The sequence below is a fragment of the Desmodus rotundus genome, chromosome 11 (assembly GCF_022682495.2).
Source record: "Desmodus rotundus isolate HL8 chromosome 11, HLdesRot8A.1, whole genome shotgun sequence".
NCBI classification, from domain to species: Eukaryota; Metazoa; Chordata; class Mammalia; order Chiroptera; family Phyllostomidae; genus Desmodus; species Desmodus rotundus.
The window spans coordinates 4,301,911-4,328,650 of record NC_071397.1 but is presented as its reverse complement, the minus strand read 5'-3'; the positions used below and the strand labels follow the sequence as shown (position 1 = coordinate 4,328,650).

The 26,740-nt window shown below is 42.9% G+C and overlaps 2 protein-coding genes across 4 annotated transcripts in view; one reads left to right on the top strand and one right to left on the bottom strand.

The window, feature by feature from the left end:
• The window catches only part of KCTD20 (potassium channel tetramerization domain containing 20), a 29,960-nt gene extending 5,530 nt beyond the window's left edge, over positions 1-24,430 (bottom strand). The window contains exons 1-7 of one of the 3 annotated variants that reach the window (XM_053913811.1): positions 24,282-24,422; positions 9,917-9,970; positions 6,848-7,054; positions 4,194-4,467; positions 2,086-2,188; positions 1,619-1,739; positions 425-622 (exon numbers count right to left, since the gene is read on the bottom strand). In XM_053913811.1, the coding sequence (XP_053769786.1) occupies positions 425-622; positions 1,619-1,739; positions 2,086-2,188; positions 4,194-4,467; positions 6,848-7,007 (856 nt within the window). In that variant the 5' untranslated portion in view covers positions 7,008-7,054; positions 9,917-9,970; positions 24,282-24,422. Of the gene's footprint in view, positions 1-424; positions 623-1,618; positions 1,740-2,085; positions 2,189-4,193; positions 4,468-6,847; positions 7,055-9,916; positions 9,971-24,094; positions 24,194-24,281 lie in introns of those variants that run through there. The other 2 variants (XM_045193191.3, XM_053913812.1) reach the window with 2 other exon arrangements.
• A 112-nt stretch (positions 24,431-24,542) lies between these two features.
• The window catches only part of PXT1 (peroxisomal testis enriched protein 1), a 42,066-nt gene continuing 39,868 nt past the window's right edge, over positions 24,543-26,740 (top strand). Inside the window, exon 1 of the mRNA XM_024558085.3 lies at positions 24,543-24,650. The gene's annotated coding sequence lies outside the window, so the exon portion shown is untranslated. The remainder of the gene's footprint in view (positions 24,651-26,740) is intronic.

Below are 26,740 nucleotides of genomic sequence, written 5' to 3'. Positions count from 1 at the left end.
CTATAAAGAAGACCGCGAGGCTTTCGATGTCTGAAATGGTGCACAACGGTCTGTAGTGATGCGGGGTCGCTTGAAAAAGAGGGGAAAACATGTAAGTGCTTACACGCGCACACTGAGTACACCCGGAAGAAATGGGGAGACCGGGTGGATGAGGCAGGGGGTGTGAACAAGACCTTTCGGTGTATACATCCCTTTGTACTTTTTGAATTCTGAATTACTACCAATTCAAAAGAATTTAAAATGCAGGGTGCGGAGAGAAGAAGGACACCACCATTCATGTGCTGCCTCACAGCCAGCCAGTGCCACACACCAGCCGTGGCACCGTGCGCGCAGCACGGCAGTTGGACCGCATCACTAGACTGAACAGTGGTCCGGGCAGCATGGTTCCTTCTGAAAACATCTACATTATGCAGGTGGCTCCTACTTTGGGAATATTCCTCCCCCATGGGTGGTGGGTGGTCTTCATCCCAGTCCACAGAATCCTCATCCGTCAGCACGACGATGTGGCACTCTCGCTCCCCTTTCTTGGCACAGCCCACCATGATGGGCAGGATCAGCTCTTCGAGGTAGTGGTCAAACTGCTTGTGAGCCCCGTCATTCGACAGTTCATGCAGTAAGGCGCCTGGGGGAGAAATGCAGGTGAGCGTCCTCTCTGCCCAAGAGGGTCTGTTACTGGAGTGAAAAGACTGTTGGGTCCTAGCTGTTACCATTGACAAGGCCCAGAGAAGTGACCCACTGAAAGGTGATAGCTGAGATGGATTGGTTAGGTACGCTTCACATTCTGCCACGCTTCCACTGCCTCACGCTGAAAACCCCTGAGCATTCTGATCAGAGGTTTTGTTGAACACACAGTGTCACACCATAAACGGTGATTCTACAAGAAAACGAACCATCACTCGGGGATGATTCTCTGTAGTACTTCTTCTGAAGGTGCTCTGGATCTCAATTTCATGGAGTCAGAGTACCAGAGAAGAGGAATAATTGGAAGTTCGGTGACACCAAGGGACTTGCTCTAAGTACATACTAGTCCTGGAGAAACCACAAGTCCAGAGAACTTTATGGGGTCTGCAGGGCCAAGTGCATCAAGGACAATTTCAGGAAGCCTAGGTAACGATAAGGTCATGGGATTTGTAGTCAGACAAGTGGCTCTAATTTCAGCTTTTAATGCTTAGAGCTTTGAACAACCCAATTTCTCAGTCTCACTTGCTAAACAGGTTATCCCCCTTCTTTCACGGTTATTTTAAGACTTACACCAAGTTCACATCTGTAAAGCACTTAGTAAACACTAAGTTAATAATAATGATAAAAATAACTGTATGAACCCAGCTGATTTATGCTGTTTGACTTTATTTGTGAGACTCCCCGCATATCTGAGAATCAGTACCGTTACCTGTTAAAAGGTTGAAACACTAAGGCCGCAAGAGGGGAAGGAATTAGCTTGGTGACTCACGGTCAAGCTAGATTTACCTACTACCCATTCTCTTTTGCTTGCTCCGCTTCCTCTCAGTGCTTTGCAGCAAGAGAGGGGACAGGACAGTACCATGTCCCTGCCTCTGCAGATGATTTTCAACCCACACTTCAATTCCAGGAAACTCCGTTCAGCAGCTCCGGTACTTACTCAGATCTTGACATCGGATAGTGTTGAAGTCGAAGTTAATGCAGAGATAATCACACGTATCCCTAAGGTCTGGAATGGAGATGCCATCGGGACAGTTGATGATGCCGGTTTTATAATAATCCTGTAAACAGATCAGGAAGAGGAAATAGGCAACGAACAAGATGAAAAATTCTCTCTTCAACACCCTATTCATTGCTGGTTCTGTTAAAGTGATGGGCTGTTAGCACTATCACCAAGGTGGTTGATTCACTGAACAGCGAAGTGATTCCTGGCTGTCCTGACATACTTAACAGAACTTGATACCTAGTGAGCTCATACAGAAAGACTGGAGTTACAGGATTAAAAAATAAAGTGGAAAAGTCAGTAACTGGAAACTAGAGACCCTGAAGTCAGGAGCACAGGCTGGCAGAGCTCTCAGGGCTTCTGACTGTGGGGGTCGAGGACGTAACACAAAGGCTCCTTCGTACCAGCACTGTTCGAAAGACGGTCGCGCTGATCCCTTCCGCAATCTCATACTCCCCCTTCTCGTTGGGCCGTGTGAAGTTGTACTCTCTTCCTGGTCCGAACATCCTGAAAGACACCGGGCAACAACGTGACCTGCTCCAGCAGGATTCTTCAGAAGCAGGACTTCTTTCTCCCCTTCATTCTGGGGACATTACATTTCACTCTCTCCTAGTGCGACTTCCTTCCCTAACCTGCTGGGAAGCCCTGTTGCTCAACTGTTCAAAACGGTCAACTTCTACTCTGAACTGGCTGCTTCTCGAAGGTCTGCGGAAGACTCCGTGTCACACGCTTTCCAAATCATTAGACCACACGTAGGAAACCCATGCTGATAAAAGCTGTCTGCAAAGAATGCCGACACCGTCCTGGAACGTTCTGGTTGCAGTCTAGCCGAGGCAGTTATGACCCAAACAGTGAACGACACGCCATAAATACAACCCTCCCTCCCTGTCCCTGTCATCGGCAGGCCCCAAACTCGGGGACAGTTCTCTGGTAGTGGCATAGATCTGCATTCACCCAGTCTCAGCTTCTCAGTCTGTCCCCTCTGCGACCAGTGGTCCACATTTGTAAGCTCACTGGCTGGGCTTATGAACACTGTACGGAGCCACAGGACACAACAAACCTGAGTAACTCAGAATTCGCGGTCTCGGCCGCCTCAGCTAATGAGCCATTTAGGTAAAGAAACCAGACTACCGTCTTGGAACAACCCACTCCTAGATTCGAAGAACCACTGTCACCTGAGACTCTATTACCTAGAAAACGCTTGCCTTCTTCTCTTTGTCCTACTTTCAGAGGAAAGCTGCTGCGAACAGCCGGCCTGCCCTGAGGAACACTTCCAGGGGGCGGGGCAGGGGGACTGGAGGCTGGGCATTAGCAGTGGTATACCTAGACTGAGTACAGTTAGTCAAGTCTGATTAAATACAGGGCCAATTTGGAAAATGTTTTAATGTAGTTTAATGTCAATTGAGATGTTTGAGAAATATATAGGTTTGGTTTTGACTAGACATGGTTCACCGTGACTTTGTATCTATACGTTCAAGTAAACACGTATTTGAATAGCTATATCCCATTTAGCCTAAAATCCGGACAATCCGTGCAGTCCACTCTGATTTCTGATTCTGTTCAGATTAGTTCAATATCCGGAGTGAAGCTGGAGCTTTAAGTAACATCTGCTTCTAAGTAGATGAAAATCCTCAAAAGCCAAACGTGTGTGTATATGTATACACACATCATTACGATTTTTCTCTTATTCCATTTGCTCTTCCTCACGTTAAGGTCTACGACCTCCTAACCCCCAGCCCGCACTCCCGGAGGACTTCTGGCCAGGGCTCCTCCTGAGCAGTCCCCTTCCACTCTCTAAGTTCTAACCCTGAAAGGCTGGGGAAGAGGTGGCGGGAGGAGGGTGAGACTACAGTCCGAACTAAACATGAGGAATAAAAGGAGCAACCGGGGAACAGCAGCACAGCCGGGTAGGGGGACACAGTTTCAGAGCACAAACAGCGAGGGAGGCTGCGGGTGGTACAGGGCCTGTCCCCAGGCACGGCCCACACAGAGACGGCAGGCGAAGGGATGCTTTTCAGTGAAACGGCTGTGCGTTGTGGCATGTCAAACACCTGCCTGATTCTCTTTTTTTAATTAAAAGACAAAAGACACCCCCCAGCCCTACCAAAAAACGGAAAAATGTGATTTACAGATCGCACCTTACCCCAGTGTCTTCGGCTTGTGGAACTTAGAAAACACTGCTTTTGTGAGGTTATGCAAATTGTGAATAGAAGAAATTAGGTGTCTGGCTTCTGTGTTAGAGTGAGTGTACAGAGGACTCGGGAATGAGATTTAGCAGATTATTTTACATAGTTCTAACTGATCGCACTCCCTCTTGTGCATTATATTGGCTTTATAAACAAGTACTCAGCCCCCGCCCCCCGAATCACCAACACATGTAAGGTTCTTTACCAGCCTGCCCTCCCTGTCTCCCCAAGTGGGAAGACAGAGAAATCAGCAATGCAATGCTTTTATTCTCCTATCTGTAGCACGATAAACGGCAGGCACGTGCAAGGAGGTCACCATGGATTACCTTCCCAGCATGGTGTCCGGATGAGCAGTGAATATTTGTGGATTCACCACGAAACGCGCGCCATCCACCAGAAGCGTCACTTTCTCCGGCGCCTGGGAGTGGACGACGTTACTGCCAAAGCCCACAGCACTGTTTCCAAACCGTTCCGGAGGGAAGGCGTCATGGTTCCGCTTATTCCCACCTTGGAAGCAAGAGCCTTTGACGTCTTCGGGAAGCGGCATTATGTGAGGGAACTGAAGATTTGCTGGCTGAGAGGCATAGTCAGGTGGAAGGTCTAAAAGATCATACAAACAAACCAAATAACTCGACAGAAAAGCTTCTGGGGAAAAAATAAACCCAGTCTTCTTAAAACAAACAAAAAGTTAAACAAAAGAACCCCAAAGATTTTTAGAGGTTAATAGGCAAAAACTCTTTCCTAGAGAACATAAAGAAAAAATACAACCAGAGACTTATACTGGATCCCCCCGAGCTCTTTCCTGTGTGTGGGGGTAGAGGGGGGAGGGAAAAGGGATAAAGTAATACCCACATTTTAAAATAAGATGATTAAAAACTTTAAAAGTAAACTGCTACATGCTTTAAAACCCTGAACACTAGGCAAGACTTTCTGTGGAACACCAGAACCCCCGCCACCCCCCGCAACCGCCCCCGGCTTGTCCACCGAGGTGGTCACTTCTGCTTCTGTGTGCGCTTCCCTCTCGAACACTCTCACACTGCCTGTGTTTTAAGGACCTGTTGCCGCCGTGTGCCTAAACTGTTTGTTTTCCGCACTCTTCACGAATGTTTCCAAACTTTATTTTCCGGAAAGATAACGATAGACTCTAATTGTCTAATGTATCCCTTTTCCTAGAAAAGTCACAGAAAAATGCATGTGCACTATGCACAGGAGAACCCTAACACCAGCACCACTTTCTGAACCGGCAGATCCTGCTATCAGCAGCAAGACGACAGTGCAGATGGCCCTGCATTAGGGTTCACGCTTGGCATCTCAGTTTCTGTATCACCAGAGAGCCATGTTCTTCATGTAATTTATTTCCCTAAACCTGTTTCATCCTGTGCAACATGAGAACGATGTTCATCGCACATTGCCACACAGTCCACGGACGAGCTAGAAGACACCTTCATCACCAGGCAGGCCTTCCCTCTGGCAGTGCCGTTTCCCAAACGAAAGTGGGTGTCGGAGTCACTAACTCAGCTCTCTAGAAAGCTTGATTTGCCCCCCAGCAACGCAGCAATTAAATTAGGTAGATTCCTGAAGGATTCCTCAGGTTCCACCCTTAAATGGGTGAGCAGGAAAAGGGACTCACTGCACAAACTCTCCCTAACGGTACACTGTAGGGTGGCAGTCGCTCTGCTTTTCTGTCCGTTGATATATATAAATATAAAACAATAGCACAGTCTCATCAGAAGGACACAGGTTCAAATCCCAGTCCCCTACATCTTAGCAGTATGAACCTGAGCAAGTTACCTAGGCTTTTAAAGCCCCGCCGCCCCCCCCATTCCTCATTTTTACAAGGAGGACTAATCTAAGCAGGGATCTGCAAACTTTCTGTAAAGGGCCAGGAAGCACCGTATTTTTCAGACTATAAGATGCACTGGACCATAAGATGTACCTAGAGGTACATCTAGAGGATGTTTCCTTTAGAGGAAAATAGGAAAAAAAATCCCGCTCCACCACAGGGCTCCCCACCACCGCCTGCAAGCCAGGCAGGCTACATTCGGACTACAAGACACACCCCCATTTTCCTCCCAAATTGGGGGGGGGGTGTCTTATAGTCTGAAAAATACGGTAAATAGCCTGGGCCTTGTGGGTCATCGTCTCTGCCTCTGCAGCAGGAAAGCAGACATAGACAACATGTAAACAAATGGGAGTGATGTCCGTATTTCAACATTTTATTTATAAAACAGGCAGCAGCCCAGATTTGACCAGTTTGCAACCCTTGATCTAAAGAGATGTATGTAAAATTCCTACTACAATGTGCCTAAATTATTGTTGCTATAGTTTTTATTAGAAGTTAAAAAGAATCTAACAGTTTATCAAGAGCTTTCACATCCATTATCTTCCATTCTTGTGAGGTAAGAATATTAATGCCCCTGTTTTCTAGCCCTGGCCAGTGTGGCTCAGCTGGCTAGAGTGTCGTTCCATACGCCAGAAGGTTCAGGGTTTGATTCTTGGTTAGGGCACCTACCTAGCTGCAGGTTCGATCCCTGGTTGGGGTGCGTGTAAGAGGCAACCAATCGATGTTTCTCTCTCACATCAATGTTTCTTTCTCTCTCTCCAAAATCAATACACATATGTATTTTTTAAATTAATTTTAAAAATCTGCTTTCTAGATTAAAAAGGCAGGGCTCAGAAAGACGAAGGAGCTCACTCACAGTTACAGCTGATGGGCAGCAGAGCTATAACTTCGATCTGTCTTCTGCCCGCACACCCACGACTATTTTTCTTACACCATTATCGCCAAGTTAGATGTGCCTGGCTGATTAAATGAGTGGAGATTTTCTCTGATGTTTTACCTTTATATAATTGTGATATGTAAGCTAAGCCAATTAACTGGAGATTTTATTTAGATTAAGAACATTTACGCCTTCTGGGCAGAGGACATGCTCAGGTGTCAGAAAGCCCTCCAAACTAAGTGAGGATCCAGTCACCGTACCGTCACTCCTGGGACCTAGAGGGTAGGAAAGGTTTTGAAGACCAGAAGAAGCCAGGCTATGTGTTTCTTTTTCTTGGGCTGCAGCTGAGGTTTCATCCATCAGGCAGCTGGCCTCCTGCCGTGATAACCTGTCGCTCTCACTGCCACGGTGAACGTTCATCCTTGGGCTCTACGCAGCTGAACTGTCTGCTCAATCAGGAAAAAATCCTGCAAGACAGCAATACGCATGATTTAGAACACGTTCAGAACAGGTTTCCAAGGGCTCCCACGGCATGCAGCCAAACCATAGAACTGACAGCTCTATGCCTCTCATTCTCGTTCTGAGAAGAAACGACATCTTAAACATTTCTGTGATTTTACACTGAGGGAAACCATTTATTTAAATGGTCTGCTGATAAACCTGTTACTAGGGAATAATTTCAAGCTTTGTCCGTAAACAGACATTGAGTGCATTAACTTTAGCCACATTCATGATCAATTCTACATATTTAATGGTGGTGCAGTAATTTGGTGGTGTTTATACTGAGACACAGGAGAGGAAGAGTCCAATTGGCCACTTAAAGAAAACCTGCCCACAGATTTTAAAAATGGAGACACACACACTCCTGGCAACAATGAAACACTAGAAGATGTCAAACAATCACAATAATGCTAGTATGAGGGCTGAAACTAGAAGTCACCTGCACTAAAAAAAGCAAAATGTAGCCCTGGCTGGTGTGGCTCAGTGGCTGAGCATCCGCCTGCGAATCAAAGAGTTGCTGGTTCAATTCCCAGTGAGGGCACATGCTTGGGTTGCAGACCAGGTTCCAGGTAGGGGGCGCGTAAAAGGCAACCACACATTGATGTTTCTCTCCCATAAGGCCAATAGCAGTGCACAATCATCATGAATAACACCTACTGGGTGGGTGTCATGTGCAAGCTATTCATTAGCTGATTAGGCAGAATGGAGAGATCAGGCAGGAGGCAAGAAGCCCCACACCTTTCCTCCAGGTGGTCAGCCCTGCAGCCCTTCTCCCTAACATTCCTGAGGTTCATCCTATGCAATTCCTTCACAGTTTACACACTGTACTGATTTCCACTTGGTGTTTTGGTGGAAGAATTATCTGAAAGAATTATCTGACATCCCCAGCCATTTTTTATGCTATGCATTGCAGGCTGACACCAATTTAGGAAGAAGTTAGGTCACTAAGGGCGGTATCATATTTTAATACTCTGAGTTTTCCTGACATGCAAGCATGTAAAGGTGGCAATAAACCTTTGTAATGTGAATTAATCCTGAATCTCTCCATAACCTGTATTAATACATTTTTTAGCATAAAATTAATCGATCAGTTAGTACCTGTTTTAACTTGGAGGAAATATAAAAATGACTGCTTTGGAAAGATGAGTCAATATATGTGACTCAAAACAAATTATTTTAAACTGGAGATAATTTCAGTTGATGAAATATTTTTTTTTCAGACAATGGCTCTTACATTAGGCAAATTGAGGCAACAGGTGAATGTTCCAATAGAAAACTTGGTATAGGGGCACAGCTTTTTCACAATTACCCTTTCTTAAAGAAAAAAGCCTATTTACACACAAAAAATGCAGCCACTTAAAATTTAAGTGGAGATTGGTAAAGTCAAATGGAACCACTGCTGCCCTCAAGTTAGATTCGGAGGATGTCAAGATCAGCTCTACAGAACAGGATGGAGAATATCCATGGAACTGGAAAGAGCATTCTTACTAACACTGGAAAGACCAAAAGAGGATCTGCTTCTTTAAGCTTACCTGGTTTGAACTACAATGTTTCACTCAACCTATAGCTGCTGCTTCTGAACTCTTAACTAAATGCTCAAGAACCAAGTTCAGCTCTGACTGGTGTGGCTCAGTGGATTGAGTGTGGACCAAAGGGTCGCTGGTTTGATTCCCAGTCAGGGCACATGCCTGTGTCGCAGGCCAGGGTCCCAGTAGGGGGCGCATGAGAGGCAACCACACATTGATGTTTCTCTTCCTCTCTCCCTCCCTTCCCCTGTCTAAAAATAAACAAATAAAATCTTAAAAAACAAAACAAAAACCAAGTTCAAACTTCTCTTTGTTGCTCTCCAAAGACCTCTTAGACCAAGGAGTAGAAATCTCCAATGAGAGAAAAGAAAGTTGCTGTGCATTAACAGGCATTTTATTTGTATCCAGTTAATTCTTATTACAAATAATACATGACTACTTCCCTTCTTAAACAGGACCCTTTGATCATTATCCCCAATCCTTTTAGACTTTATCCTACACAGATATACTGTTAAAAGCACATAGCTGTTTCAAAAACAAACTATATTCCATATGCATCTCCCATTCTGTAATATTTTTCTAAATTAATGTTCTTGAGATCCATCCATGTGGAAGATCAAGATCTAGTCCTTCCCTTTTTAACTACTATATATGTAATACTGTATGAGTCTATTCCATCTACAAATATTTGTCTTTGCTTACCTACTACAAATTACACTCAATAAACCCTCAATAAGACCAGAGTGTACTATGAAACTCAGGACAGGCCCCAGTTTGCAAAGTCTTCCCAAGTGAATCTGGTTGCAGAACAACTGTTTTCAAGAAGTCATCTCAGGATGAATGCTTATTGGCACACACGTGAAGAAATCTCCTAATCAATCCAACATTTCCGCCAGTCCCCTGTGAACGAATTCTTCTATAATCCTAGAACAACAGAACTCTCTTGACCTATGAAACCAAAAAGGTAAACAGACTGACACAAAATTCTTCAACGTACACCAGAGCAGCTAGTTTGTTTATTTTAAGATTTTATTTATTTATTTTTAGAGAGAGGGGAAGGAAGAGAGAGGGAAAGAAATATCAATGTGTAGTTGCCTCGTGTGCGCCCCCTGCTGGGGCCCAAAACCCAGGCACGTGCCCTGACTGGAAACTGAACTGGAGACCCTTTGGTTCGCAGGCGGGCGCCCAATTCACTGAGCCACACCAGCCAGGGCCAGCCAGTTCAAATTTAAAAGTCATGGTCTATTCCCCTTCCCGGACAGATGTTTCATTCAACTCTGAATGTATATTTTTATTGCCTACCATGGTTCAATTCTGTAACCATCCCCCAAATGAATCTCGGTCCTCAGAACAGATCTAAGAAAAAAAAAAAAAGAAAAGAAATAAGCAAAGTACTCCAACAGTAGAGACCTCTATTGCTACAAAACCGTGTTTGGCCAACAGTCCTGAAAGTCACAGTGATGTATAAATAATCCCAAGAAGCAAAGGATCAGGACACCCTGGCACCCCGAACAGCGGCTGAAGAGCCTGCTCGGGGAAACAGCCGGGAGTTAGAAACACACCAGTGAAACACGGCAGAGCTATGAAGCAAAGAAACGCAGTACCCAGCAAGCCAGCTCCAACCTCACTTCCACACCTCACGTGAAAGCATTTTTATAACACACTGTGAAGGGCTACACAAATATTTTTATCATTTATTTCACAGGTCTCCTACGAAGGCCCGTATTTTGTTAAGTCTTGATTTCGCTGGCCCGGGACAGCACATCGTTTGGAATCATAGTCTCGCTACCTTGGAAGGTTTACATACAATCTTCGACAGTGGAGCTGCCTCCACACGTTTCGTGCACCCACATACGGACACACTGGTTTCTCTCTAGAACACAGTCATCTCGAGCATTAATCCAAAATAATCTCTAGAGAACATACGTATTTTCTTTACTTGCAATTTCCTCCAATTAATTATTTCTGAAGAAAGTAAGGTAATTAAACAGATCACTGTTCCATTAAGTTCCATATCTTGCCACTGCACTATTCAGATTGTTAAAATCCCGATGGAACGGCGTTGGGGACAATGAACCCAGTGGGTGCACTGCAAAAGCATCGTGCTTTCAGCCTGTTAACGGGACGAGGGTCTGCTCTCTTACTTCAGGGCCCTGTCTCTTCCCTGTAAGCGCTGGGTGGTGATGGTGTGGTAGAATGCCACAGGCTTTGGTAAATAAATTATCTACCCTACAGCTATACTTCATAGTTAAATTCAGAAAGTAACCATGTTTTTGCCAACCCTTCATTTCAGACAAATCCCAGTCCTCAGTCTGTCCTTCTGTGAAACAACTCCTTTTCCTCACCCCCTCTAATTGCCCATCACTGACTTTGGTCCAGTTCCATGATGCACGGCAATGAGAACCCTGCTAATGCCGTCTGTAGAGGTGAACAGATTCCATTTGCTTCACACACGTTCTCTGGTGATACCCGGGATTTCTGGTTAAAAGAGGGAGAAGGTGGAGGAAGAGACAACAGAGGTACGGACACAATCTAAAATGCCTACGCCATCACCTAGGACACCAGACTGAGAGTTAAGAGGCTGCCATCTTCAAAATGTACTGTGGGTGCCCGCAGGCATGTGAGTGTGTGTGTGCATACACGTGCGTGTGCTTATTTATGTTTCTATCCTCACCCAAGGGCACACTCATTGATTTCAGAGAGAGGGGAAGGGAGGGGGAGAAAGAGAGAAAAACATCAGTGGTTGCCTCCTGTATGCACCCTGACTGGGGACCGAACCTAGGACTCAGGAATGTGCCCTGACCAAGAATTGAACCCTCAACCTTTCCATTTATGCAACAACACCCCAACCAACTGAGCCACCCAGCCAGGGCTGTGTGTGTGTGTGTGTGTGTGTGTAAGAAACAACTCCACTGATGTATTTGTGCGACGTTTCCATTCACTCCATTTGCATGCACCACCCTAAAGTTCCAATATCAGAAGAAACTGTCTTCTGACTAAGGCTTTCTGGTTTTCCATTCCCAGATTATTTCTAAAAATATTAAGACCTCTCCAGTATTAAGCACATATAAACTTTATTTTTTGTTTTCTTTTAAATACATTTATTGATTATGCTATTACAGTTGTCCCATTTCCCCCCCTTCACTCCACTCCGTCCTGCACACCCCCTCCTTCCCACATTCCCCCCCATAGTTCATGTCCATGGGTCATACGTATAAGTTCTTTGGCTTCTACATTTCCTACACTATTCTTACCCTCCCCCTGTCTATTTTCTGCCTACCATTTATGCTACTTGTTCTCTGTACCTTTCCTCCTTCTCTCCCCCTCCTACTCCCCTGTTGATAACCCTCCATGTGATCTCCATTTCTGTGGTTCTGTTCCTGTTCTAGTTGTTGGCTTAGTTTGTTTTTGTTTTAGGTGTGGTTATTAATAACTGTGTTTGCTGTCATTTTTACTGTTCATATTTTTTATCTTCTTTTTCTTAGATAAATCCCTTTAACATTTCATATAATAAGGGCTTGGTGATGATGAACTCCTTGAACTTGACCTTATCTGAGAAGCACTTTATCTGCCTTTCCATTCTAAATGACAGCTTTGCTGGACAGAGCAATCTTGGATGTAGGTCCTTGCCTTTCATGACTTGAAATACTTCTTGCCTGTAAGGTCTCTTTGGAGAAATCAGCTGACAGTCTTATGGGAACTCTTTTGTAGGTGACTGTGTCCTTTTCTCTTGCTGCTTCTAAGATTCTCTCCTTCTACTTAATCTTGGGTATGTAATGATGTGCCTTGGTGTGTGCTTCCTTGGGTCCAATTTCTATGGGATTCTCTGAGCTTCCTGGACTTCCTGGAAGTCTGTTTCCTTTGCCAGATTAGGGAAGTTCTCCTTCATTATTTGTTCAATTAAGTTTTCAATTTTTGTTCTTCTTCTTCTCCTTCTGGCACCCCTATTATTCGGATGTTGGAACGTTTCAAGATGTCCTGGAGGTTCCTAAGCCTCCTCTCTTTTTTGAATTGTTTCTTCATTCTGATTGGATGTTTCTTTCTTCCTTCTGGTCCATACCTTTGAGTCCCAGTTTCCTTCCCATAACTATTGGTTCCCTGTACATTTTCCTTTGTTTCTCTTAGCATAGCCTTCATTTTTTCATCTAATTTGCGACCAAATTCAACCAACTCTGTGAGCTTCCTGATTACCAGTGTTTTGAACTGTGCATCTGATAGTTGGCTATCTCTTCATTGCTTAGTTGTATTGTTTCTGGAGCTTTGATCTGTTCTTTCATTTGGGCCATTTTTTTGGTCTTGGATTGCCTGTTACATAAAGGGGCGGAGCCTTAGGTGTTCACCAGGGCGAGGCAACGCTCCTCGCTGAGCTGTGACGCTGTACGTGGAGGAGGGGCCGAGAGGGAGCAGTGGTGGTTGCTCCACTCTCTGCCAGATTTCAGTCACTTCTCCCACTACCCACAATCAAGCCAGGCCCCTCTGGCGCTGCTTCCTGAGTGGGTGGGCTTGTGCATGCTCTAGGCCCCCGTGGGTCTCTCCAACGAGCTCTCCTGTGAGGCTGGGAGTTTCCCCTGCTGCCGCCTCAACCCCCACAGGTGTTTTCAATCAGAGGTTTGAGGCTTTATTTTCCTGTGCTGGAGCCCTGGGTTGTGAGGTCTGTTTTGCTCCCCCGCCATTCCTCCTGATTTATCTACGTGCGAATGTGGGGCCACAGGGTCTGCCAGCTGCAGCCTGGCCCACCCTGCTCCACAATCCGCCACTTCGCTGGGTCTGCCAGCCACCACCTTGCTGCGAGTCCTCTCTGCCCTGCTGCCCATCTCCACCCCTCCTACCGGTCTGGATGAATGTTTCTTCTTTATCTCCTTGGTTGTCCGACTTCCATACAGTTCGATTTTCTGTCAGTTCTGGTTGTTTTTTGTTTTTAAATTGTTGTTGTCCTTTTGGTTGTGCAAGGAGGCGCAGTGTGTCTACCTATGCTTCCATCTTGGCCGGAAGCCCCATATAAACTTTATTCTTAACGTTTCTAAATCTTGGAATTTTCCTACCTTATATCCCCAAACCTGTAATAATTTAGTTGTTTGAATCTGTAAAGAGAATGACCCTTGTAAGTAAGTTCTTTCCACTGGGCCCCCGCTTCCCAAGTGCTTGCTGTCTTCCTCAGAGAAGGCTGGCAGACTGGTGAGACACAAATACTTCTTAGAGACTTCTTGCTACATTGCTCCCCAAGGTACAACCTTCCATTTTGACTCTACAGCTGTGGCCCCGGCAGGTTCCTAAGTCTCTCTGCGTCTCAGCTTGGTCACTTGTAAGGGTAATAACCATTAACCACAGAGGCTGATAGAAGGATTAAATGAGGTCACACATGTACACATCACGCTCAGTACGATGCCTGCACACAGCATGCAATAAATGTTGATTATTGTTATTATTCCCGAACTACAGAGTCTACAGAGTCTACAAAGCTATTACAAACCTCATCTTATTTGATACAGACACAACCCTGGAGAGATATTTTAATTATTCTCACTTTACTTTGAAAAAAAAAAATCAAGCTTTAGAAAGGTTAGTAACTTGCCCCAAATCACAACTCTACCTAAGAGGCAGGCAGAATCCAAACTTAGGTCCTTGGAGTCCCATGTTCTTTTCAACCAATCACACTGCTTCTGCCCTCTTGCCTTTCATCCATTACTGATTGTAAAAGTTATTCCTTCTATTACTTGTCAGAAATGAAAGAGAAAACCAGTAGCTTCCGGGATCTTTGCTGCTACAGTTCTTATCAAGTAGGAGTTACGGAAGTAATGCAAGAATCCTGTGATAGATGGTTTCATTTTTCCATCAATAAAAACAGCATTATTAATGTTTTACTGCTTATAAAAGCAATGTGCTCATTGAAAAAAAATCAGTCAATACAGGAAGCTATAAATACTTTAAAAATCAACAAAGTTGTGGTGAAGTCTTTGTGCACATATCTATGGGCATCTACCCCATTGTATCCTTGGAATAAACTAGAAGTAAAACTGCTATGGCAAAAGGACCAGATTATCCTTTATAAATATTTCAATTTACACTCCTTCCAGCAGCACAAAGTGTCCATTCTCCAGAACTCCTGCTAACAGTGTTTCAGTCTTATTTTTGCTTATCTGATATGTGAAGTAGGATTTCATTCTAATGTAGTCATTCAAAAAGTCATTTATTTTCCACAGTGCTTCCAGAATTTCATTTTTGACAGCCTTAACAGTTTTGGGTGGGTAGGGAAAACCCCTCACTCTACGCTGCTGGTTGGATACTGGTCACAGCATGATTTATTCCTACTAGGTTTGTCAGGCAGGACCAGAATCACTGGGTGTTTCGTGGCCTGCTTGCATCTCCCTGGTGGTCTGTGAGATAACGAGACGGCACGATAGGCCCTGGTCGGGTTGCTCAGTTGGTTAGATTCGTCGCGGTACACCAAGGTTGTGGGTTCGATCTCATCAGGGCACATACAAGCATCAATCAATGAAGGCATAATTAAGTGGAACAACAAGTCAATGTGTCCCTCCCTCCCTCTTTCTAACATTTATTTAAAAAAAATTAAAAGACAGAATGACGGGACCACCCACTAGACTGAAGCAAAGCAGGTTAAGGCTTTGGCTTTGTTATTAACTCGCCATGTCACGGAGAAAAACGTCCTTTAAGCCTCAGTGTTTAAAGCCATAAAAATGGATGCATGTACCACTACTAAGTCGGACAATCCTTTCTCAAATCGGATGTGTGGAAAAGCCCTCAAAAAGCATGAAGCACTATATAGAGACAAGAGATAAACGTGGGTATGGGCATCTCCCTTGTACGACTACTAATCATTGACTCGACTCTAAGTTCATCGTGCTCCTTCCACTCAGGGAGATATTTATGTTCTATTGTATAGTTTCCCTGACTTCAGCTACCTTTCCCTGTCTGATGTAATGAAATCACATACTGTATTGCTTTTGGAATTCTCTGAATTATTATTATTTGCCTCAGTTGCCTAACTTTTTGTTTGTACCTGATCTTCTGTGTCCTTCCACTTTTCCCTCAGGAAAATGCCACATTCTTTCTCTTCTCCTGCCAAGCTGTCCTTTTTTTTTTTTTTTAAAGCCCTTTTACTGATGTAGAGTTTTAAAAAATGAAGACCAACAATGATCCTGCACTTGGGTAGTATGTGTTCATTGTTATTGGCAGAAAATACTAAAAAGACAAAAATCACCCATAAGTCCTCTTTCTGACTTTCCTAAGTATAAATACATAAATATATTTTATTTTTACAATTTGAAATTCTGCTGTAAATACTATTTTGTATTCTCAGCATCCAACAAACATGATTGTATGTCAATAATCATAGTCTTACATCACTATTTTCTGAATTCTCAACTTTAAGAAAAAAAAGATTTTATTTATTTATTTTTAGAGGGAGGGGAAGGGAGGAAGAAAAAGAGGGAGAGAAACATCCATCAGCTGCCTCTTGCACAACACCAACCGGAGACCAGGCCCACACCCCAGGCATGTGCCTGACTGGGAATTGAACCTACCACCTTCCAGTTTGCAGGCTGGCGCTCAATTCACTGAGCCATACCAGTCAGGGCTTATATCATTTTTCAGTGGTACATAATTTCCATTATATGGCTGTACCAAATTTTACTCAACCCAGTACATATATATACTTTTTAAAAATTAACCTTTAACCTGTATATAGTTTATTTTGACATTTACATTAAGGTATAGATCTGAGAAGATTCAAATGGCTAACCAACTAAGTGCCTTAATAATATATTCTGAAGAGCCCATTTTTTCCCCCACCCTAAACTGAGATGTCAATTTTATCAAGTGCTAACATATAATATACGCTTGGTCTAGTTTTTAAACTCTGTTCCACTGATTTACCTATTTCTGTGCCAATGGCATGTATAATGTAATATTTTGCCATTGTTTTTCTGTCACTTATTAGAAGTTCTGAAAATTTTTAAGTTGTCAGCGGGGACATGTTTTCTTCTAATCTTTAAAATTATGTCGTAACTACTCATTCACACTTTTTCTTCTGCACCGAGTAACTCCGGCTTTATTAGTTCTAGAATGACTGTGGCAGTCTTCACTGAACATCAAATTTAACGAGGACGGCAGCCACACCCATTCAGACTCCCTGCGCCAGCTTACACCCCAGAATATGGCTTTGTTGTTCCCTCAGTGGATGGAAGTAAAAATTTGCTTTACTTATTGCTGCCATGACTCAATCCAATGAAATATTAACAGAAATATGTGTGGATGATTGAAACTACTAGAACTAGAGCAATTTTGATGTTTCCTGTTAAGAGACACTGTTTAATAAAATTTTTAACTCAGAAAGTAAAACGTGAATTTACTGCAGCTATTTTAATCCACAAACACATTATATACTTTGAAGACAGATTATATATTTCTAGATTAATATTGCAGCTATACCAGAAGACTTTTTTCTATGTAGAAAAAAGCTCACGGTACTGTGCTTCTTGAATAAGGTCAAGGTGTCTACACATGCCTTCCTTACATATTCTCCCTGTGAGCCTAAGCAATGGCATGATTAATCCCTAGTAGAGGTCAATCCCCTTCCCCAGGTCCTTTCTCTATTATTTCTTTTTCTTTTCAAAGAACTGATGCTATAAAATATTTTCCGTCTGCATTACCACTTCCTCACAAAGTCTCAAGTGAAGGAAAGCTCTGTTTAACCGCCGGCCACCCTGCCTCCCATATTCACCAGCAAGTGCTCTGGGACCAGATCCCCTGGGTTGGTTCTCATTCCACCACTTCCTAGTTGTGTGAATCTGGGCGCATGACTCACTTCCCTGAGCCTCAATTTTCTCACTTGTAAATTAAGAATAATAATAGTATCTATTTGGGAGAACTGTTTCAGAAGTTACAAATACTTCAAATAAAGTACAGTCTCTGGCATAGGGTAAACACTGAAAAAGTGTTAGCTGTTATTATATTAAATATCCAAAACTAGTTTCAAGCTTACAAAAATCATATTCAAAAACTTTATTTAAAAAAAATATCTGCTTGTTTCTCCTTTCTTGCCTTAACACCTAACCACCACATCATCCCTCATCCCAATCCTAATACCAAAACCCCTCTACTTACAATATAGCTCTGGGAATCTGTATTTTTACAGAGTAAGTACTGGATTCTGAGCACACCCACTTGTGGAGGCACTAAAACAATTACGATGCCACTGTTAACTCTTAAACATTTGCAGATAACAAGCATGTTATTTTTGTAAACCGAACCTGTACTTTTATCACTTTAGAACTACACTTTTATCAGTTAGGTTTTTTTTTTAATCTCTCAAAACTATAGTTTTTGGTGGTGTCTTCAGATCGCCAGCAAATTAGCCACCATACAGGGTGGGGCAAAAGTGGGCTATCAACCAAGGAATGCACGAATGGGTGGAGCAAGGAACCAACGTTTTTTCTCCCTCCCTCTCAAACTCAGTAAATAAAAAAAGTAATATAAAAAAAGAAGTAAAGGTATAATTTGGATACAAAAGTTTCCCCAAGAAAGCATTATATTAACATACACTGTAATTCTTCAGTTCGCACGTTAGTACTTTTGACTTCAGGATGTCTTAAAATCATGTATATATTTAATGTGGGAGTGTTTCTTTTTCCTAGAAACCTGTTATTAGATTGATGTCTTAGTGTCCAGTTCTTTAAAACTGGTTACGTGTGTGATCGTTTGCATTGCCCTCACTTGTGCTAAGAATCCGTGGAAACCTTCGACACTAACTGGAGCCAGTCCTTGAACCATATTCCGACTCGGAAATATGGACTGCCTCCGGAACTTTCCGGAACTTCCCACATACAGCCCGGCGGGAGTGGCTTACCGGGCTGGGCACCGTGCAGCAGACGGAGAAGCTGGAGGCAACACCTCACAGCGATGTTTCTCTCCCTCCTCTCTCTAAAAATAAAGAAAATCTTTTTTTTTTTAAAGGAGTTTTCAACATGTACTAATCCATCCTTACTCTACACACACTTAGCTTTTTCCTGTAAAATGCCCTACTCTGTTGACTAATACATTTAAAAAGTGTTTTAATTGTACTGTCTCACACTGTTCCTTTTAAGATATTACTACTGTTAGTATATCCCTTGGCTATTTCCTGGAAGTTTGCTATTAAGGAATCTTTACAGCATCTGTGTCTCTTCCTCGGTTTAGGTAACAGCAGGCACAACAGTGTCCTGGATGTTAGGGACCTCACCCCCGAGATTCAGTCGTGTATTGACTGGCTTTTTCTTAGGAATCACGATGTTAATTCGAATGACCAAAACTAGCTGAACCAAATCAAAAGACAAAAGCACCCTATATGGAAATTACAGAATTTCATCTAGCTGATGTTTAGGGAATAAAGCTGAAAGTACAGTGGAATTGGCTAAGACTTCAATTTGAACTTAGTAAAACCAACCCTCCTCATCTGGAGGTGACTGATTTATTAGAGGTCCTCTCACAGCAACTACTTACACAGAAAAGGTTCCAGATGTGTCCATTACCAGGTTCTGTGTCCTGGCCTCAGAACTGGGGCTTGGGCCACAGCCCCAAACTGCGAAACTTACGCAGTAGTCAGGAAGTAAATGTGACCCAGAAGGCGAGGTGACACAGCGTAATGGTAACAGTTACAGACTCTGAGGCCAAAAGTCTGGGTTGGAAGCTTCGCTCCACTATTTTTTAGCTATGTGACCGTGGGAAATTCCCCTACCCTCTTTCTTCCTCAGTTACCTAAGCTGTAAAATGGGGGTAGTAATGGCACCTACTTTGTAAAGTTTTTGACTGTTAAATAACATTTACAAAGTAGTTAGAACAATGTATGGCACACGAAATGTGTTAAATCAATCAAATAAATCCATCTGGATTTCAGATGTACGTTTTAGGTAATCTGACATATTGGAAGAATCTCAGCTGGTTAATCTGTGATTACAAAATGTGTCCTTGAGTAATTAAACTTGATTATTATTACTTTAAGGATAAAAGAAAAATTTGCTAAGTTTGAAAAGAGTGTTACAATATTTAAGAACATCTTGAGATATGTTAGATTCATAAGTTTACATTTTTAAGATTTAGAGTTTTTTGAGTACTTAAAGATTTGCTTGGTAGGCCACTGAAGTGCTAAAACAAGAAAAGAGATTAAGATTATTGTTGTGTTGACTGTTGTCATTTTTTTATTTGACAATATAATTCACCACATTAAAAGACTAAAAAAAATAGTTTTAGAATAATAAATAGCATGACCCAATAAATTCAATAAAAAAATAAAATAGTAACTAAAATAGCATGAAACAGCACTGACATATTAGATTTTAAAAAGGCAGGTTGAAATAATAAATATATTCATAGAAAAAAGATTAAAAATATTATTTTCCCTTAATTGTAGGCTCATACGTGATTTTATTTTTAAATTGTGTTTTATCGAATATTCCAGCCTCTAAAATGAATGTTATTACTTTTAAAATGAGGAAGAAAATGTATCTTTAAACACAAGGGACTCTTCAAGAAAACGTTGGAATTTTTTTCTTTTAATAAAAGCTTAGAACAAAAAAATTAAAAAAAAATTCTATAGATGCTCAGAGAAGATTCTGCTGAATGGGGAATATTTTCAATTCCAATTTTTTTCTACTGAAATGTTAGAATATTTCAACTAAAAAAAGAGAGAGAAAAGCTTAGGAGAGTTTAGGACAGTTATGGCAGCCCTAGCAAACTAATACACAGGTGACAGCTGCCAAAATTAAATTTCACTCTCTCCCACCAAGAGATTTAAGCCAAACATATGGAAGGAGTCTAATATGGTTTGATGGTATAGACCGTGACCTTCATATAAGAGCTATTTTATTCTAAGGAAGTTGGACATTTCTTTTATCAATCTCAACAGTAATTTATTTTCACTTTCCTTCAATTTTAATAACAGTATTTTACACTTGTACAGCATACAATTATTCCATTCATATTTGTTACTTCATGTGGTTCGTATGACCTTCTCCATGAAACAGACAGGAATGCAGTAACAGAGACAACGGAAACCAAATCCGCTGGCCCGGGTCTCAGATCTTTCCACTACGCCTCGATGCTCCCAAACTTGCAATAGGGCTCCCTGTCGTAGTAAGAACAGAGATAGTTCACTTTCCACCAATACTTATCAGAAACCCTTACAATTTCAACAGTAGAAAAGACGATCTGAATCTAAAGAAAACGTATCTTCCTATAAGTTAAATTATAATATTTCCAAGAACAACGAACAGCCAGCATTTCCTGAGAGCGTTCAGTGCCCCAGGCACGGTAGTGAGCACTTCACAGGGATTAACTCAATCCTCACAGCTCTCCGAGGGAGGGAGGCACTATTACAGTCACTATCCCTGAGACTCAGGCACTGATGAGTGCTTTACCCAAGTCAGCAAATGGGGGAGCTAGGGTCTGAAACCAAGGCAAGGAAAGGCTGACGCCAAACCCCACATTTTTAACCACTACCCCATGGAGCACAGCTGACCCTTGAACAATGCAGGTTAGGGGCACGACCTCTCACACTGTACAAACTGTAGAGGCCTCCACACACTCGGATTCCCAATCGTGGAGCTGACCCTTGGATAACGCAGACTTAAACTGTGCGGGTCAACTGAACCGAGATCATTTGAGAAAAATTCCAGGTATGTGAAAGCGTGTGGTTCAAGCCCAGGTTGTTCAAGGGTCAACTATATAAAGAGGGCGCTTTTGAGCAAAAATCCTCATGGCTTTGGAGTCAGCCAGATTCAAGTTTGAACAGTGGCCACTTACTAGGTTTATGACTTTTGGCAAGCTTAAGATGATTGTGTCTTCGATTCCTTGGTTATAAAATGGAGATAATAAAATGAGACGACGAACATAAACGCATTTAGTACAGCATCTGGTATATCATAATGCCTACGAATTAGTAAGTCCTTACTACAGTATTTCTCTTTCTGCCTTTCATGAGTATAAAAGAGCAATCCAACAATGTCTAATTTGGGGACTCGAAGCAAAAATATCAAAAGGTTCTCTTCTTTCATCCATATGTCTTTCCTTCCCGCTATTCCAGAAATGCATACACTATTCCAATAATCTCACTTCCTGTAGGGACACCAGGATATACTGAATCACATTAGTAGTTACATCCGTCTTACATCCTGTCTCCCACAGAGATACCTAATAACTTTGGTAAGGACAACAGTACAGTTATGTGACAACTTCAAAAGATTCTGACATTGCTCAAACGTCTAACATAATAAAAACTAATCAACATACTTAACCTTTACTGAATCCTTAAAAAAGCATCTCGTGGGATTATAAGAAAACTACCTATGTGCTCTTATTTTTCCTTTTACTATTTATTTATTTCAAGCTTCAGAGGAGTTGCTTATTTTAGTATTCCCACTCTTCATAATTTATATGGTTCGATCACATTCTCCTTCAATCTCCATTTTCCCCAAATAATCCTGCTTTTGTAGTCATGGGAAAGGCTCTCCATTTTCTTCATCTCCTTATAATTTAATTTCTCTGGACCTTTCTTCCATTTCTGCAGCATTTTCTTGAGATGACTTAGTGGGAAGAACACTGGGCGAGGAGCCAGGAGTCCTCACTCTGCCATCTCATCTCTCAGATTCTTTATCTGAAAAACGAGAGGACTGCACTAGATAAATTTGTAATAGGCCTCCTTATATCTCTAAGCTTTCTACTTCCATGACTCTGGGTATTCCAACTAGAAATCAGTCACTTTCCAACAATTTCCCTAAATTTTTTACTCCAGTTAGCCAAGGAGGGGCAGGCATGTTCAGACTTGGGGGCAGAGGAAGACATGATTCGTAATCAGGAAGCCCAGGACTGCAGAAGGAAAGACGACGTTTTGTGAACCAACAGAAAAAGATGGATTACGAAGAGAAATCAGACATTAAAAAGATACCAAAGAAAGAAAAAAGGTCAGAAACACGTAACTGAACTCTAACCTCACCCTTACGCATCTATTTGAAGAGGGACTAGGAAACAGAAAAAGCTTCTGGCAGCAGAGGAGGTGATCTTGCCCTGCCTCAAGGGAGCAATGGAACCCTGTGCTCTCTCCCCACCGTTGCGGCTAAAAGGGCCCACCCCAGCGCTTTGCACAGAGCGCTGGGTAAGTGAGGAGGGAACTGAAAGCCCTCCTAAGTGCTACTGGTACTGCTACAAGCCAGGAAATCCGAGAGCTAGGGGCCCTGGGAATCACTCGGCAGAGGCTGGCCTGGTTCTAAAGGGAAGGAGACTTCGGAGAGAGGGGGAAATTGGCCGTAATGGCATTGCCGGTCTGATAATATTGAAAGTAGCCTCCAGAGGGAAACAGCACAGATTATAAGGCGCTGGCTATCTCTGAACACCAGGGCAGCATTAGAAACATGTATGAAGTCATTTCCTACCCTGGGGTGAGTCCAAGAAAACACTCTTTTCTGAAGTCCCCTTCCTTGGCTTATGACTGGTTAGTGGGCAGGGGACAGTAAATCAACAAAGGGGTCAGGGAGCTGGGCCGTTCGAAAAGTCCGCAGGCCAGCCCTGTGGCGGGGGTGTTGCTCCCTGGGTGGTCCCTGGGCCACCAGGAACAGACCGGGGGAGGGTGCTCGCTCAAAGTGCACACGCAGGCACCCATCCCAGACCTCTAGGAGCAAATTTCTGGGCGTGGTACTGGCGTTTTTAAGGAGCAAACTTACGTTTGAGAATTTGAGAATTACTGCGCCAGAACTTGAGGGAGGGGACGGAGCTAAGAGTGAAGATCTTTGACTCTGGATTCATCATATTCCACTGGTATTACTATAACTTTGTTTTGAGAGCCATCCAAAAAAAAACCCCTCCATTTCTCAAGTAACAGCTCCAGCTAGCTGGTTGTTTAGCAGCCAACGAGGGCACAGGGAACGGGCCTGGAAAATGCACGAATTGGTTAAACAGTTCCTCCACAGCCGTGTTGATCCTGTAATTTGTTCGCTGGTTTGTTTATAAATAAACCGGTTCGACCCAGGAATTTTCTGAAAAAGTCACCAACTCCAGAACAGAGAGGTTTTTTGATGGTGTGGACCTAGGTGTGTAAACCCGAAGACACTGCTACAAAAAGTAAGGTTTTATCTGAAAGAAAATGACCTGGTGAGGCTCTCCCAACCCTTTTGCAGGCAGAGCCACTGATGAAAGCTAGTTGTTTGTGGGTGGCAGAGAAGGAAGACTGAAGCTGGGGTGGAAAAAGCGAGCAAAATACACTCTCTGCTCGCGTTTAGGAGTGAGTCCGACCAACTACATAATGAGTTCAATTAACTGCCAGGAAAAAAATCGTGTCTGCCAGTGTCTTATCAATAAACATTCCGAAGTTCTCCTCATTTCTGGAGGGATAAAAACACCAAAGGCCTTCAGGAAACGGACAAGTTATACTTCGGCTGTCCCCACGACTGTATTTACGACTTCCCTACAGGTAAACCCTTCCCGGGATCTCCGCACCTCACCCTGCGCACGATCACAGGCGCCCAGAACCCATCTGCCGACATTTCTCCTGCTGATGACTTCAGTCCCGCAGCCTTCGCCCTGGGGCGGGGGGCGGGCCCAGCGGACTTCCGCCCGAGCGGCGCCCCGAGCAGACGCCCCCCGACACAAAGGCAAACCTGGGGGCCTGCCCGCCGCCACTTACCTGCCGCTCCCTGCCTGCAGCGATCCGGTCCCAGGGGCCCGAACCCGTGCGGAACACGCGTGCGGACCGCACCGGGACAAGACACCGCGGGGACCGCCCGTGCCGCAGCGGCGCGCGCCCCCTGCCCCGGCCGGCGCGGCCACGCGGCTGAATCACTCAGCACTTCACGTTAAAAGTCCCCTCGGCGCGCGCGGGGCACGCCGGGAAGTGAGCTCTGGGCCGTGGCCCGGGGCTCCACGGTGGAGGGGGCGGTGTCACCTTTCCTCCCCGGGGACCTACCCACCCGTTGTCTGGGGGACGCGCTCACGCCTGCTCCGCCGGGGTAGATTCGAACGCTGGGCTGCGGATACCCTCTTTCAATTATTGAAGGTATAAAACGGAAAAGTTAGTAATCTGAGTTGTGACAGCTAAAGCTTATAGAAAGTCGTGGATCCCTGATCTCCCTCCCTGCATTTGAGAGAAGGAGGTAGTAAAAACAATGGCATTGTTTAAACACGTTTTGCCTGGAATCCTCTGTCCTGGTTATGCATTCTGATCAAAAAAGGGAGGAAAAACACATTTTTATCAGACCTTGACTTTTAATGAAACGATGCTATAGCAAAGTTGATTTACAAATTTTAAGTCAACTGGAAGCAAATTATTGGAAAACTGGTTGTTTTATGGGAAAAATATTTCAACATCCAAAAAAACCCCTGTAAAACTAATGCTAGAAAACCTAAAAGGAAAGAAATAGTATTAATCCTGTCATGATTTCTAATGGCTTTTGTGCTTTTAAAAGTTATACTAATTAAATAAAATGCTATACTGGCCATGCAAACTTTTATTTTTAAAATGTTGAAAACCATATAAGTTAATAATAGCGTGATTTCTTAAATTCTGAGTCAACCTTTTTGTTACAAAGGTCTCTAAAAACTAATTTGGGGGCTAAGATTAGGATCAGAATTGAAATATTAGTAATATGAGAAAATAGTTTGACTCTCATTCCAATAGGTTGCAAATGGTTGCTGGGCATTTATATAGCAAAACTGCATTTTCGCGGTCAACAACATTAATTTTAAAAAATTCAGAATGTTTTCATTACAATTTCATCTCAGTGGCCTAGCCATCATTCCCCATTTCTACTCTTTCACTTCACTTTAAATGACTGTAAAGCATCCAGTGCTGTGTTTGAATGAGGATGGGCTAGGTTATGATGCTGCACTAGTCACCTGAAGGGAAGGTGAGGATAGAGCAGCTTACCTCCAAGTGGTGACTCAGCAGTCTCAGCACTTCCAACTCTGGCTCCCTCAAGCCAACACTAGATTGGCAGAAGAGCTAGACTGGAGAATGAGCTTGATTGGAGAATCCTGCCAAGGCTTTTCTTTGTCTCATCCAGAAGTGAACCTTTCACTTCTGCTGACATTTCATTGGCCTGAACTAGTTACATGGCTCAGCCTGATTAAGAAGGCTGGGAGGTATCACTTCCTGTGTGCCTGGGGAAGAGGAACGTGGAAAATGGTCTGGTGAACACATAGCATTATGTCTGCTACAGTGTTCAATAGTAAAAATAAATAGAAGTAATTTAAGTTGAAAAAATAAATGTAAATAATAATAAAAATAAACATAAATTATTAAAAAATTAATAATTTAGTTGAAAAGTTTGGATCCTTTTTCTAGGATCCAGACTTTTATAGGATCCTATAAAAAGGATCCAACCTTTTCAACTAAAGTAACATGAGGATTATTCAAACTAATGCCTTTATTTCCATTTCTATAAAGTACAGTGTTATGGTCTTCATGTCAAGGGAAAGAAAGAAAAAAAAACCCACCTTTCTAATGTAAGAATTCTTAAAACAAATTCTTCCTTTCTAGACAGGTTTCTCTCTGCAGAATTGTAATGTACAAAACTCTGGCGCAGAGGTTGGAGAACCAGGCGAAGGTTGTATGGTTCTACTTTTGTCTATAATAGCGTATCAGACCTGATACTTTTCTTTAAAGTAGACATCAAGGAGATGGACAAATGCATATTCACAAAGCACAGGTGTATGCTGATTTTATCATTTTATTTCTACTTCAGTTCATCTCTAAAACATGAGCCTCTCAGATGTACTTATATGTGAAGCTGAAACCCTTCTAATGTCAGCTTGGCAGACCTGGAATTTTCAGTTGTCTTAATGGCCAATATCAAAAGGCAATACAATTCATCTCACTAACTGTTATTTAAGTCTCCTTAAATATAACATCTATCAACAGTAATTATTACAAAGCATTTTCCCAGTGTTTTACATCACTTAAATTTCTCAGCAACTCAGGGAGATAGATTTGATTACTCAGATTTACAAATCTGAAAAAAAGCAAGACAAAAACAAAGTATCTAAGGTCATTAAACTACCAAATGAGGCTGAAGAACTGAGAGCCCAGACCATCTGACCCCAAATTTCTTGCGGGACACTCAGTGAGGTATGGCACGCCCACCTACC